The sequence below is a fragment of the Lethenteron reissneri genome, chromosome 58 (genome assembly GCF_015708825.2).
Source record: "Lethenteron reissneri isolate LAM-NWPU_2019-01 chromosome 58, ASM1570882v1, whole genome shotgun sequence".
Classification (NCBI taxonomy): domain Eukaryota; kingdom Metazoa; phylum Chordata; class Hyperoartia; order Petromyzontiformes; family Petromyzontidae; genus Lethenteron; species Lethenteron reissneri.
The window spans coordinates 11,262,403-11,276,501 of record NC_083836.1 but is presented as its reverse complement, the minus strand read 5'-3'; the positions used below and the strand labels follow the sequence as shown (position 1 = coordinate 11,276,501).

Here is a 14,099-nt window from a genome sequence, read left to right as displayed (position 1 = left end):
CAGGGCATCCTTCCAATCCTGCGGAACCCATCCAGTGGTTCAGACTGTTATTATGATGTCATGTAGGGCAGTCTGTTCACAAACGCCACCCTCCCTCAGCATTTCGCTTGGGAGGTCGTCTCTGCCCGGCGCTTATCCTGGTCTCAGACTTCGGATCACCCCTTGCACTTCCTCCACAGACAGCACCTCAGCCAACCAATCAGAAGGGGCGGCTACTTCTGCCAATATTTGAGGCACTGCAGCCCTAGCAGGGTCGTCCCCACCGTGCCCAATGATGTTGTCTGGGCTGAGGGAATTCCCCTCCCCCAAGACCACACAAAATGCCCTGCAAACCTGTCCCTGGGGTTCAGTAACAGGATAGATACACACATTGAGATACACACACACAGAGATTCAAACAAAGACAAATAACAAATATCCCCCGTATAGCCTTAACAGACTGTAGGGGCGAAGTACTGTTAGCGAGCACCTATCATATAGAAAGATACACACATACATATAGATTACACATACATAGAGATACACAAACATATATATATATACACACACATAGAGCTACACACACACATGGACACACACAGCGATACACACACACACACACAGAGAAACACACACAGATAGAGATGCACACACATGGACATACACACAGAGGTACACAACGAGACAGACAGACAGAGAGACAGAGACACAGAGAGACGAGGACACAGGGACACAGAGAGACATGGAGACAGACATACAGGGAGAGAAGGACACAGGGAGACAGTGAGACAAGGACACAGACAGTCAGGGAGGCAGGGAGACAGGGACACAGAGAGACAGAGACAGGGACACAGAGGGTCAGACAGGCCGGGAGACAGATAGAGAGGAAGCCAGGGAAACAGTGAGCCAGGAATACAGGAAGACAAGTACACAGACAGACAGAGAGCCAAGGGGTGTGACCTCTCACCTGTCCGTATTTGGCTGCTAAGTGCAGGGGCCCCCAGGCAGTGCTGTCCGGGCGGTCCGGGTCGGCGCCGGCCTCCAGCAGCAGCCGCACCGCCGGCACACAGCCAAACACACAGGCGGTGTGCAGCTGTGGGTGTGGGTGGGGTGGTGTGGGTGGGTGGATGGATGGATGTGGGTAGGCGAGCGCGTGAGTGAGTGTGCGCGTGGTTGTGTAGGTGAGCGGTTGTGTGGGTGGCGGGTGTGTGGTTGAGTGTGTGGGTGAGTGTGTGCGTGGTTGTATGGGTGAGTCGGTGAGTGTGAGTGGTTGTGTGAGGTGAGTATGCGTGTGGGTGAGTGTGTGCGTGGTTGCGTGGGTGTGTGGATGGGTGGGTGTGTGGATGAGTGGGCGAGTGGACGAGTGGGTGTGTGGGTAAGAGTGTGTGCGGTTGTGTGTTTGAGTGCATGCGTGGTTGTGCGGGTGAGTGTGTGCGTGGTTGTGTGGGCAAGCGGGTGTGTGGGTGAATGGGTGTGTGGGTGAGTGGGTGTATGGGTGAGTGAGTGAGTGGGTGTATGGGTGAATGGGTGAGTGGGTGAGTGGGTGTATGGGTGAGTAGGTGTGTGGGTGAGTGTGTCCATGGTTGTATGGGTGAGTCGGTGGGTGTGTGAGTGGGTGTGTGAGTGGGTGTGTGGGTGAGTGGGTGAGTGATGTGTGGGTGAGTGGGTGTGTGGGTGAGTGGGTGTGTGGGTGAGTGGGTGTGTGGGTGAGTGTGTCCATGGTTGTATGGGTGAGTCGGTGGGTGTGTGAGTGGGTGTGTGGGTGAGTGGGTGAGTGGGTGTGTGGGTGAGTGGGTGTGTGGGTGAATGGGTGTGTGGGTGAGTGGGTGAGTGGGTGTATGGGTGAGTATGCATGGTTGTATGGGTGAGTCGGTGAGTGTGTGAGTGGGTGTGTGGGTGAGTGATTGTGTGTGTGTGAGTGTGTGGGTGAGTGTGTGAGTGTGTGAGTGGGTGAGTGGGTGAGTGTGTGAGTGGGTGAGTGGGTGTGTGGGTTAGTGATTGTGTGTGTGAGTGGGTGTTTGGGAGAGTGTGTATGTGGGTGAGTGGGTGTGTGGGTGTGTGGGTGAGTGGGTGTGTGGGTGAGTGGGTGTGTGGGTGAGTGGGTGAGTAGGTGTATGGGTGAATGGGTGTGTGGGTGAGTGGGTGTATGGGTGAATGGGTGTGTGGGTAAGTGGGTGAGTGGGTGTATGGGTGTATGGGTGAGTGTGCATGGTTGTATGGGTGAGTCGGTGAGTGTGTGAGTGGGTGTGTGGGTGAGTGATTGTGAGTGTGTGAGTGGGTGAGTGGGTGTGTGGGTGAGTGATTGTGTGTGTGAGTGGGTGTGTGGGAGAGTGTGTATGTGGGTGAGTGGGTGTGTGGGTGTGTGGGTGAGCGGGTGAGTGTGTGAGTGATTGTGTGGGTGAGTGTGTGAGTGATTGTGTGGGTGAGCGGGTGTGTGGGTGTGTAGATGAGCGGGTGAGTGAACACCATCAGACAGCAACCGACACAAAATCACCACAACCTCCACCACCACCACTCCCACCACGCACCATCACCACCACCCCTCCACCTCCACAGCCTCGACAACACTTTCCCCAGGAGCACGTGTGGGCTACCCGGGGCACCTTAGTCCGCGCATGCGCTCACCGCGGTGACCCCGCGCTCGTCCTGCTGGTCCACCCTGTGTGCGCCCTCTGACACGAGGAGCCGCGCGCCCGCCAGGGTGGCGGCGTCACGGCGCCCACGAGCCTCCTCCAGCGCCAACTCTGCCAGCCCTGAGAGGGGGGCAAGGGGGCGGAGGGGGAGGGGGGGAGAGGGGTGGGGGTAGGCGGGCGGGCGGGTGCACAACCATTCTGTGTTCAAATAAATGAATGGCAACCACCATCCCAGCACCACCTCCTCCTCACCCCTCATCCTCCTCAGTCTCTGACACCGCACATTCAGATTCTCATCACGGCCACGGCTCACAGGAGCCGAGCCCTCACCGTTCGCCCGGGCGGGAGGTGGGGGCTTGGGGGGGCGGGGTGGGGTGGGGGCAGAGGGGGAGGCTGGGGGGGTCAGGCCGGGTGCTGTCTCCGCTCGCCTCCCACACCTCTCTCATCTCGACATCGCCCCGCGTGCCCACCCCACTCCCCCCACCCCATATGCCCACCCCACACCCTCACCCCACACCCCCACCCCCACACCCCCACCGCACCCCACACCCCCACCCCACTCCAAACCCCCACCACCACACCCCCACCCCTCCCCACACCCCCACCCCTCCCCACACCCCCACCCCACCCCAAACCTCCACACCCCCACCTCTCCCCACACCCCCACCCCACCACGCCCCAACAATGCCCAGCGGCCAGCGACAAACGGCACTCTCGTCCAGGTTGTAATGGGATGGGAGAGTTGTGTGGGTCTCCGTCGCTCGTCGTTGTCACAGCATTAAGGAGGGCAACGACGGTGGGAAGAGAGAAGAGGGAATGCCACGGTGGGAGTGATGTGAGAGAATAAGCAGAAAGGTAAATGTAGGGTGAGTGTGTGGGTGAGTGGGTGAGTGGGTGAGTGTGTGGGTGAGTGGGTGAGTGGGTGATAGTGTTGGTGAATGGTTGAGTGTGTGGGTGAAGGTGTTTGTGAGTGGGTGAGGGTGTGGGCGAGTGTGTCGGTGAGTGAGTGTGTGGGCGAGTGTGTCGGTGAGTGAGTGTGTGGATGAGTGCGTGGATGAGTGCGTGGATGAGTGCGTGAGTGGGTGAGTGTGTGGGTGAGTGAGTGGGTGAGTGTGTGGGTGAGTGAGTGGGTGAGTGAGTGGGTGAGTGAGTGGGTGAGTGAGTATGTGGGTGAGTGAGTGTGTAAGCGAGTGTGTGGGTGAGTGGGTGAGCGAGTGAGTGGGTGGGTGAGTGAGTGCGTGAGTGGGTGAATGAGTGTGTGAGTGTGTGGGTGAGTGTGTGGGTGAGTGTGTGAATGAGTGTGTGGATGAGTGAGTGTGTAAGCGAGTGTTTAGGTGAGTGGGTGAATGAGTGGGAGGGTGTGGGTGGGAAGGTGGGGCGAGGGGGTGGAGGGGAGGGGCACCCCCACCACTGTGGCTCTGCCACGCTCGCACGATGGTGTCGCTCTCGGAGCCACGTGGAGTGTGGTCGCACGCCAGTCGCCCGTCGCAGTCGGTGGCCAGGAGGTCCGCCCCAGCCTGCACATCACGAGCAGCACCAGCACCGGCAGCAGCCCGAGAATGAGCAGTAGCATAATGAACATCATCATCAGCTACAGTATCAGCATCGTCATCCTTGTGGTTGTTGTGGTGATCATTATCATCACCATCATCGTCACCATCATCACCACCATCATCGCCACCATCATCGTCGTCATCATCATCGTCATCATCGTCAACTATTGTCATCATCTCCAGTTTCATCGTCATCTTCATCGTCATCATCACCATTACGACTGTAACCACCATTACCAAAGTCGGTAAGCATCAGTGACCGTTGTGGTCGTCATCGTGGTCAAGGGGTCAGGGTCTAGGGGTCGTGGTCTAGGGGTCATGGTCTAGGGGTCGTGGTCAAGGGGTCGTGGTCAAGGGGTCGTGGTCAAGGGGTCGTGGTCAAGGGGTCGTGGTCAACGAGTCGTGGTCAAGGGGTCGTGGTCAAGGGGTCAGGGTCTTGGGGTCGTGGTCTAGGGGTCATGGTCAAGGGGTCATCGCCATAGCCACGGGGTCAGGGTCACCGCCGTGGTCCCGCCGTCGGCTCGTACGTGCAGGAGGAGGCCGACGAGGTGGGGCTGGTCCCCGGCGCCAGCCGCGTGGAGCGGCGTCCACGCGTCGCCGTCGCGCTCCTCCACGCGCGCCCCCCTCCCCAGCAGCGCTAGCGCCGCCACCTCGTTCCCGTGGCGCGCCGCCTGCGCACCGCAGAGACCAAGACCCCCACGCCGTGCAGCTAACCAGACTGCCGGGGCGAGCGCCGTGAGTAGCGGGTAGCAGAGCCTGTGAAAGCCGGCAGTGTGCTGTGCGAAGGAGTGGCCGGCGCCACGCCCGGCCGCCTTTGTCTCCCGAGCGGTCACAACAATAACGACGACCGCCATTCGCCACTAAGTGTCGGTGACATAACCACGACGCCGGTGCCAGGCTAGGTGCGTTATGAGGCCACGTGGAGGGTGGAATGCCCGCTGGTAGGAGGTCATGGGACACACCTACACATACAACAGACGAAGATCCCCTGCCGTGTAGCCTTTAACATACTGTTGGGGCAAGAGCTGTTAGCGAGCGGTGCCTATGGAGGCTGGCACGGTGACACACGAAGTGGATGGGAGGCCAGCACCACGCGCTTTGTCTCCCTAGTGGCGATGTTTACACACCGCAACCAGGTACTCGTTTGAGGCTGAGTCGACCTAGGTGAGGCCCGGGACCGGTTAAGAAAATCGTTACCGGCTTTGGCAATGAGTGGCAATCGAATTCGGGTGGCTGGATTCGTAGCGCTGTTACACGATCACTCCCCAGCACCACCGATACCAGCAGCGTCACCTCTGTGTTGTTAGTTCCACTTAGTAGGAAAACTGCTGCTGCTGCCTGCTGCTGTTGTTGTCAGAACTCGCTGCTCCCGTGCCTTTACGGGACATCTGTGAAGAAGAGCTTCATAGATCATCGGATTCCTCCTCCTGTTGACTAAATAAAGACCCTGGCTCTTATACCTGGTGCAGGAAGGAGTCTCCCACGGGACTCGTCTCATTCGGGTCCAGCCCTTGGTCCAGCAGAGCAAACACTGAGACACAGAGACAAGCATCTTCATCATCATCAGCAGAATCACATTCATGCAGCATCGTATTCATCAGCAGCAGCATCGCTTTCATCATCAGCAGCATCACTTTCATCATCAGCAGCATCGCTTTCATCATCAGCAGCATCACTTTCATCATCAGTAGCATCACATTAATCATCAGCAGCATCACATTCATCATCAGCAGCATCACATTCATCATCAGCAGCATCGCTTTCACCATCAGCAGCATCACATTCATCATCAGCAGCATCATATTAATCATCAGCAGCATCACATTCATCATCAGCAGCATCGCATTCATCATCAGCAGCATCACATTCATCATCAGCAGCATCGCATTCATCATCAGCAGCATCACATTCATCATCAGCAGCATCGCTTTCATCATCAGCAGCATTACTTTCATCATCAGCAGCATCACATTCATCATCAGCAGCATCACATTAATCATCAGCAGCATCACATTAATCATCAGCAGCATCACATTAATCAACAGCAGCATCACATTCATCAGCAGCAGCATCACATTCATCATCAGCAGCATCACATTCATCATCAGCAGCATCACATTCATCATCAGCAGCATCACATTCATCATCAGCAGCATCGCTTTCATCATCAGCAGCATTACTTTCATCATCAGCAGCATCACATTCATCATCGGCAGCATCACATTAATCATCAGCAGCTTCACATTAATCATCAGCAGCATCACATTCATCATCAGCAGCATCATATTAATCATCAGCAGCATCACATTCATCATCAGCAGCATCGCATTCATCATCAGCAGCATCACATTCATCATCAGCAGCATCGCATTCATCATCAGCAGCATCACATTCATCATCAGCAGCATCGCTTTCATCATCAGCAGCATTACTTTCATCATCAGCAGCATCACATTCATCATCAGCAGCATCACATTAATCATCAGCAGCATCACATTAATCATCAGCAGCATCACATTAATCAACAGCAGCATCACATTCATCAGCAGCAGCATCACATTCATCATCAGCAGCATCACATTCATCATCAGCAGCATCACATTCATCATCAGCAGCATCGCTTTCATCATCAGCAGCATTACTTTCATCATCAGCAGCATCACATTCATCATCAGCAGCATCACATTAATCATCAGCAGCTTCACATTAATCATCAGCAGCATCACATTCATCATCAGCAGCATCACATTCATCATCAGCAGCATCACATTCATCATCAGCAGCAACACATTCATCGACAGCAGCATCACATTCATCATCAGCAGCATCACATTCATCATCAGCAGCATGGCATTCATCATCAGCAGCATCACATTCATCATCAGCAGCATCACATTCATCATCAGCAGCATCACATTCATCATCAGCAGCATCACATTCATCATCAGCAGCAACACATTCATCGTCAGCAGCATCACATTCATCATCAGCAGCATCACATTCATCATCAGCAGCATGGCATTCATCATCAGCAGCATCACATTCATCATCAGCAGCATCGCTTTCACCATCAGCAGCTTCACATTCATCATCAGCAGCATCACATTCATCATCAGCAGAAAACACATTCATCGTCAGCAGCATCACATTCATCATCAGCAGCATCACATTCATCATCAGCAGCATGGCATTCATCATCAGCAGCATCACATTCATCATCAGCAGCATCGCTTTCACCATCAGCAGCTTCACATTCATCATCAGCAGCATCACATTAATCATCAGCAGCATCACATTAATCATCAGCAGCATCACATTAATCATCAGCAGCATCACATTAATCATCAGCAGCATCACATTAATCATCAGCAGCATCGCTTTCACCATCAGCAGCATCACATTCATCATCAGCAGCATGGCATTCATCATCAGCAGCATCACATTAATCATCAGCAGCATCACATTCATCATCAGCAGCATCGCATTCATCATCAGCAGCATCACATTCATCATCAGCAGCATCACATTCATCATCAGCAGCATCACATTCATCATCAGCAGCATCACATTAATCATCAGCAGCATCACATTCATCATCAGCAGCATCACATTCATCATCAGCAGCATCAAATTCATCATCAGCAGCAACACATTCATCATCAGCAGCATCACATTCATCATCAGCAGCATCACATTCATCATCAGCAGCATGGCATTCATCATCAGCAGCATCACATTCATCATCAGCAGCATCGCTTTCACCATCAGCAGCATCACATTAATCATCAGCAGCATCGCTTTCACCATCAGCAGCATCACATTCATCATCAGCAGCATGGCATTCATCATCAGCAGCATCACATTCATCATCAACAGCATCACATTCATCATCATCAGCATCGCATTCATCATCAGCAGCATCACATTCACCATCAGCAGCATCACATTAATCATCAGGAGCATCACATTCATCATCAGCAGCATCACATTCATCATCAGCAGCATCGCATTCATCATCAGCAGCATCACATTCATCAGCAGCAGCGACACATTCATCGTCAGCAGCATCACATTCATCATCAGCAGCATCACATTCATCATCAGCAGCATCACATTAATCATCAGCAGCATCACATTCATCATCAGCAGCATCACATTCAACATCAGCAGCAACACATTCATCATCAGCAGCATCACATTCATCATCAGCAGCATCACATTTATCATCAGCAGCATGGCATTCCTCATCAGCAGCATCACATTCATCATCAGCAGCATCACTTTCACCATCATCAGCATCACATTAATCATCAGCAGCATCGCTTTCACCATCAGCAGCTTCACATTCATCATCAGCAGCATGGCATTCATCATCAGCAGCATCACATTCATCATCAGCAGCATCGCATTCATCATCAGCAGCATCACATTCATCATCAGCAGCGACACATTCATCGTCAGCAGCATCACATTCATCATCAGCAGCATCACATTCATCATCAGCAGCATCACATTAATCATCAGCAGCATCACATTCATCATCAGCAGCATCACATTCATCATCAGCAGCAACACATTCATCATCAGCAGCATCACATTCATCATCAGCAGCATCACATTTATCATCAGCAGCATGGCATTCATCATCAGCAGCATCACATTCATCATCAGCAGCATCACTTTCACCATCATCAGCATCACATTAATCATCAGCAGCATCGCTTTCACCATCAGCAGCTTCACATTCATCATCAGCAGCATGGCATTCATCATCAGCAGCATCACATTCATCATCAGCAGCATCACATTCATTATCATCAGCATCGCATTCATCATCAGCAGCATCACATTCACCATCAGCAGCATCAAATTAATCATCAGCAGCATCACATTCATCATCAGCAGCATCACATTCATCATCAGCAGCATCACATTTATCATCAGCAGCATGGCATTCCTCATCAGCAGCATCACATTCACCATCAGCAGCATCACTTTCACCATCATCAGCATCACATTAATCATCAGCAGCATCGCTTTCACCATCAGCAGCTTCACATTCATCATCAGCAGCATGGCATTCATCATCAGCAGCATCACATTCATCATCAGCAGCATGGCATTCCTCATCAGCAGCATCACATTCATCATCAGCAGCATCACTTTCACCATCATCAGCATCACATTAATCATCAGCAGCATCGCTTTCACCATCAGCAGCTTCACATTCATCATCAGCAGCATGGCATTCATCATCAGCAGCATCACATTCATCATCAGCAGCATCGCATTCATCATCAGCAGCATCACATTCATCATCAGCAGCGACACATTCATCGTCAGCAGCATCACATTCATCATCAGCAGCATCACATTCATCATCAGCAGCATCACATTAATCATCAGCAGCATCACATTCATCATCAGCAGCATCACATTCATCATCAGCAGCAACACATTCATCATCAGCAGCATCACATTCATCATCAGCAGCATCACATTTATCATCAGCAGCATGGCATTCATCATCAGCAGCATCACATTCATCATCAGCAGCATCACTTTCACCATCATCAGCATCACATTAATCATCAGCAGCATCGCTTTCACCATCAGCAGCTTCACATTCATCATCAGCAGCATGGCATTCATCATCAGCAGCATCACATTCATCATCAGCAGCATCACATTCATTATCATCAGCATCGCATTCATCATCAGCAGCATCACATTCACCATCAGCAGCATCAAATTTATCATCAGCAGCATCACATTCATCATCAGCAGCATCACATTCATCATCAGCAGCATCACATTTATCATCAGCAGCATGGCATTCCTCATCAGCAGCATCACATTCACCATCAGCAGCATCACTTTCACCATCATCAGCATCACATTAATCATCAGCAGCATCGCTTTCACCATCAGCAGCTTCACATTCATCATCAGCAGCATGGCATTCATCATCAGCAGCATCACATTCATCATCAGCAGCATCGCATTCATCATCAGCAGCATCACATTCATCATCAGCAGCGACACATTCATCGTCAGCAGCATCACATTCATCATCAGCAGCATCACATTCATCATCAGCAGCATCACATTAATCATCAGCAGCATCACATTCATCATCAGCAGCATCACATTCATCATCAGCAGCATCACATTCATCATCAGCAGCAACACATTCATCATCAGCAGCATCACATTCATCATCAGCAGCATCACATTCATCATCAGCAGCATCACTTTCACCATCATCAGCATCACATTAATCATCAGCAGCATCACATTCATCATCAGCAGCATCACATTCATCATCAGCAGCATGGCATTCATCATCAGCAGCAACACATTCATCGTCAGCAGCATCACATTCATCATCAGCAGCATCACATTCATCATCAGCAGCATGGCATTCATCATCAGCAGCATCACATTCATCATCAGCAGCATCGCTTTCACCATCAGCAGCTTCACATTCATCATCAGCAGCATCACATTCATCATCAGCAGCAACACATTCATCGTCAGCAGCATCACATTCACCATCAGCAGCATCACTTTCACCATCATCAGCATCACATTAATCATCAGCAGCATCGCTTTCACCATCAGCAGCTTCACATTCATCATCAGCAGCATGGCATTCATCATCAGCAGCATCACATTCATCATCAGCAGCATCGCATTCATCATCAGCAGCATCACATTCATCATCAGCAGCATCACATTCACCATCATCAGCATCACATTAATCATCAGCAGCATCGCTTTCACCATCAGCAGCTTCACATTCATCATCAGCAGCATGGCATTCATCATCAGCAGCATCACATTCATCATCAGCAGCATCGCATTCATCATCAGCAGCATCACATTCATCATCAGCAGCGACACATTCATCGTCAGCAGCATCACATTCATCATCAGCAGCATCACATTCATCATCAGCAGCATCACATTAATCATCAGCAGCATCACATTCATCATCAGCAGCATCACATTCATCATCAGCAGCATCACATTCATCATCAGCAGCAACACATTCATCATCAGCAGCATCACATTCATCATCAGCAGCATCACATTTATCATCAGCAGCATCACATTCATCATCAGCAGCATGGCATTCATCATCAGCAGCATCACATTCATCATCAGCAGCTTCACATTCATCATCAGCAGCATCACATTCATCATCAGCAGCGACACATTCATCGTCAGCAGCATCACATTCATCATCAGCAGCATCACATTCATCATCAGCAGCATCACATTAATCATCAGCAGCATCACATTCATCATCAGCAGCATCACATTCAACATCAGCAGCAACACATTCATCATCAGCAGCATCACATTCATCATCAGCAGCATCACATTTACCATCAGCAGCATGGCATTCCTCATCAGCAGCATCACATTCATCATCAGCAGCATCACTTTCACCATCATCAGCATCACATTAATCATCAGCAGCATCGCTTTCACCATCAGCAGCTTCACATTCATCATCAGCAGCATGGCATTCATCATCAGCAGCATCACATTCATCATCAGCAGCATGGCATTCATCATCAGCAGCATCACATTCATCATCAGCAGCGACACATTCATCGTCAGCAGCATCACATTCATCATCAGCAGCATCACATTCATCATCAGCAGCATCACATTAATCATCAGCAGCATCACATTCATCATCAGCAGCATCACATTCATCATCAGCAGCAACACATTCATCATCAGCAGCATCACATTAATCATCAGCAGCATCACATTTATCATCAGCAGCATGGCATTCATCATCAGCAGCATCACATTCATCATCAGCAGCATCACTTTCACCATCATCAGCATCACATTAATCATCAGCAGCATCGCTTTCACCATCAGCAGCTTCACATTCATCATCAGCAGCATGGCATTCATCATCAGCAGCATCACATTCATCATCAGCAGCATCACATTCATTATCATCAGCATCGCATTCATCATCAGCAGCATCACATTCACCATCAGCAGCATCAAATTAATCATCAGCAGCATCACATTCATCATCAGCAGCATCACATTCATCATCAGCAGCATCACATTTATCATCAGCAGCATGGCATTCCTCATCAGCAGCATCACATTCACCATCAGCAGCATCACTTTCACCATCATCAGCATCACATTAATCATCAGCAGCATCGCTTTCACCATCAGCAGCTTCACATTCATCATCAGCAGCATGGCATTCATCATCAGCAGCATCACATTCATCATCAGCAGCATCACATTCATCATCAGCAGCGACCCATTCATCGTCAGCAGCATCACATTCATCATCAGCAGCATCACATTCATCATCAGCAGCATCACATTAATCATCAGCAGCATCACATTCATCATCAGCAGCATCACATTCATCATCAGCAGCATCACATTCATCATCAGCAGCAACACATTCATCATCAGCAGCATCACATTCATCATCAGCAGCATCACATTCATCATCAGCAGCATCACTTTCACCATCATCAGCATCACATTAATCATCAGCAGCATCACATTCATCATCAGCAGCATCACATTCATCATCAGCAGCATGGCATTCATCATCAGCAGCAACACATTCATCGTCAGCAGCATCACATTCATCATCAGCAGCATCACATTCATCATCAGCAGCATGGCATTCATCATCAGCAGTCATCACATTCATCATCAGCAGCATCGCTTTCACCATCAGCAGCTTCACATTCATCATCAGCAGCATCACATTCATCATCAGCAGCAACACATTCATCGTCAGCAGCATCACATTCACCATCAGCAGCATCACTTTCACCATCATCAGCATCACATTAATCATCAGCAGCATCGCTTTCACCATCAGCAGCTTCACATTCATCATCAGCAGCATGGCATTCATCATCAGCAGCATCACATTCATCATCAGCAGCATCGCATTCATCATCAGCAGCATCACATTCATCATCAGCAGCATCACATTCACCATCATCAGCATCACATTAATCATCAGCAGCATCGCTTTCACCATCAGCAGCTTCACATTCATCATCAGCAGCATGGCATTCATCATCAGCAGCATCACATTCATCATCAGCAGCATCGCATTCATCATCAGCAGCATCACATTCATCATCAGCAGCGACACATTCATCGTCAGCAGCATCACATTCATCATCAGCAGCATCACATTCATCATCAGCAGCATCACATTAATCATCAGCAGCATCACATTCATCATCAGCAGCATCACATTCATCATCAGCAGCATCACATTCATCATCAGCAGCAACACATTCATCATCAGCAGCATCACATTCATCATCAGCAGCATCACATTTATCATCAGCAGCATCACATTCATCATCAGCAGCATGGCATTCATCATCAGCAGCATCACATTCATCATCAGCAGCTTCACATTCATCATCAGCAGCATCACATTCATCATCAGCAGCGACACATTCATCGTCAGCAGCATCACATTCATCATCAGCAGCATCACATTCATCATCAGCAGCATCACATTAATCATCAGCAGCATCGCATTCATCATCAGCAGCATCACATTCAACATCAGCAGCAACACATTCATCATCAGCAGCATCACATTCATCATCAGCAGCATCACATTTACCATCAGCAGCATGGCATTCCTCATCAGCAGCATCACATTCATCATCAGCAGCATCACTTTCACCATCATCAGCATCACATTAATCATCAGCAGCATCGCTTTCACCATCAGCAGCTTCACATTCATCATCAGCAGCATGGCATTCATCATCAGCAGCATCACATTCATCATCAGCAGCATGGCATTCATCATCAGCAGCATCACATTCATCATCAGCAGCGACACATTCATCGTCAGCAGCATAACATTCATCATCAGCAGCATCACATT

The 14,099-nt window shown here is 49.9% G+C and overlaps 1 protein-coding gene across 1 annotated transcript in view; it reads right to left on the bottom strand.

The window, feature by feature from the left end:
- The window catches only part of LOC133357582 (unconventional myosin-XVI-like), a 118,797-nt gene that overhangs the window by 87,406 nt on the left and 17,292 nt on the right, over positions 1–14,099 (bottom strand). The window contains exons 3-7 of the mRNA XM_061575576.1: positions 5,626–5,696; positions 4,693–4,836; positions 4,021–4,129; positions 2,605–2,732; positions 947–1,072 (exon numbers count right to left, since the gene is read on the bottom strand). Of these exons, the coding sequence (XP_061431560.1) occupies positions 947–1,072; positions 2,605–2,732; positions 4,021–4,129; positions 4,693–4,836; positions 5,626–5,696 (578 nt within the window). The remainder of the gene's footprint in view (positions 1–946; positions 1,073–2,604; positions 2,733–4,020; positions 4,130–4,692; positions 4,837–5,625; positions 5,697–14,099) is intronic.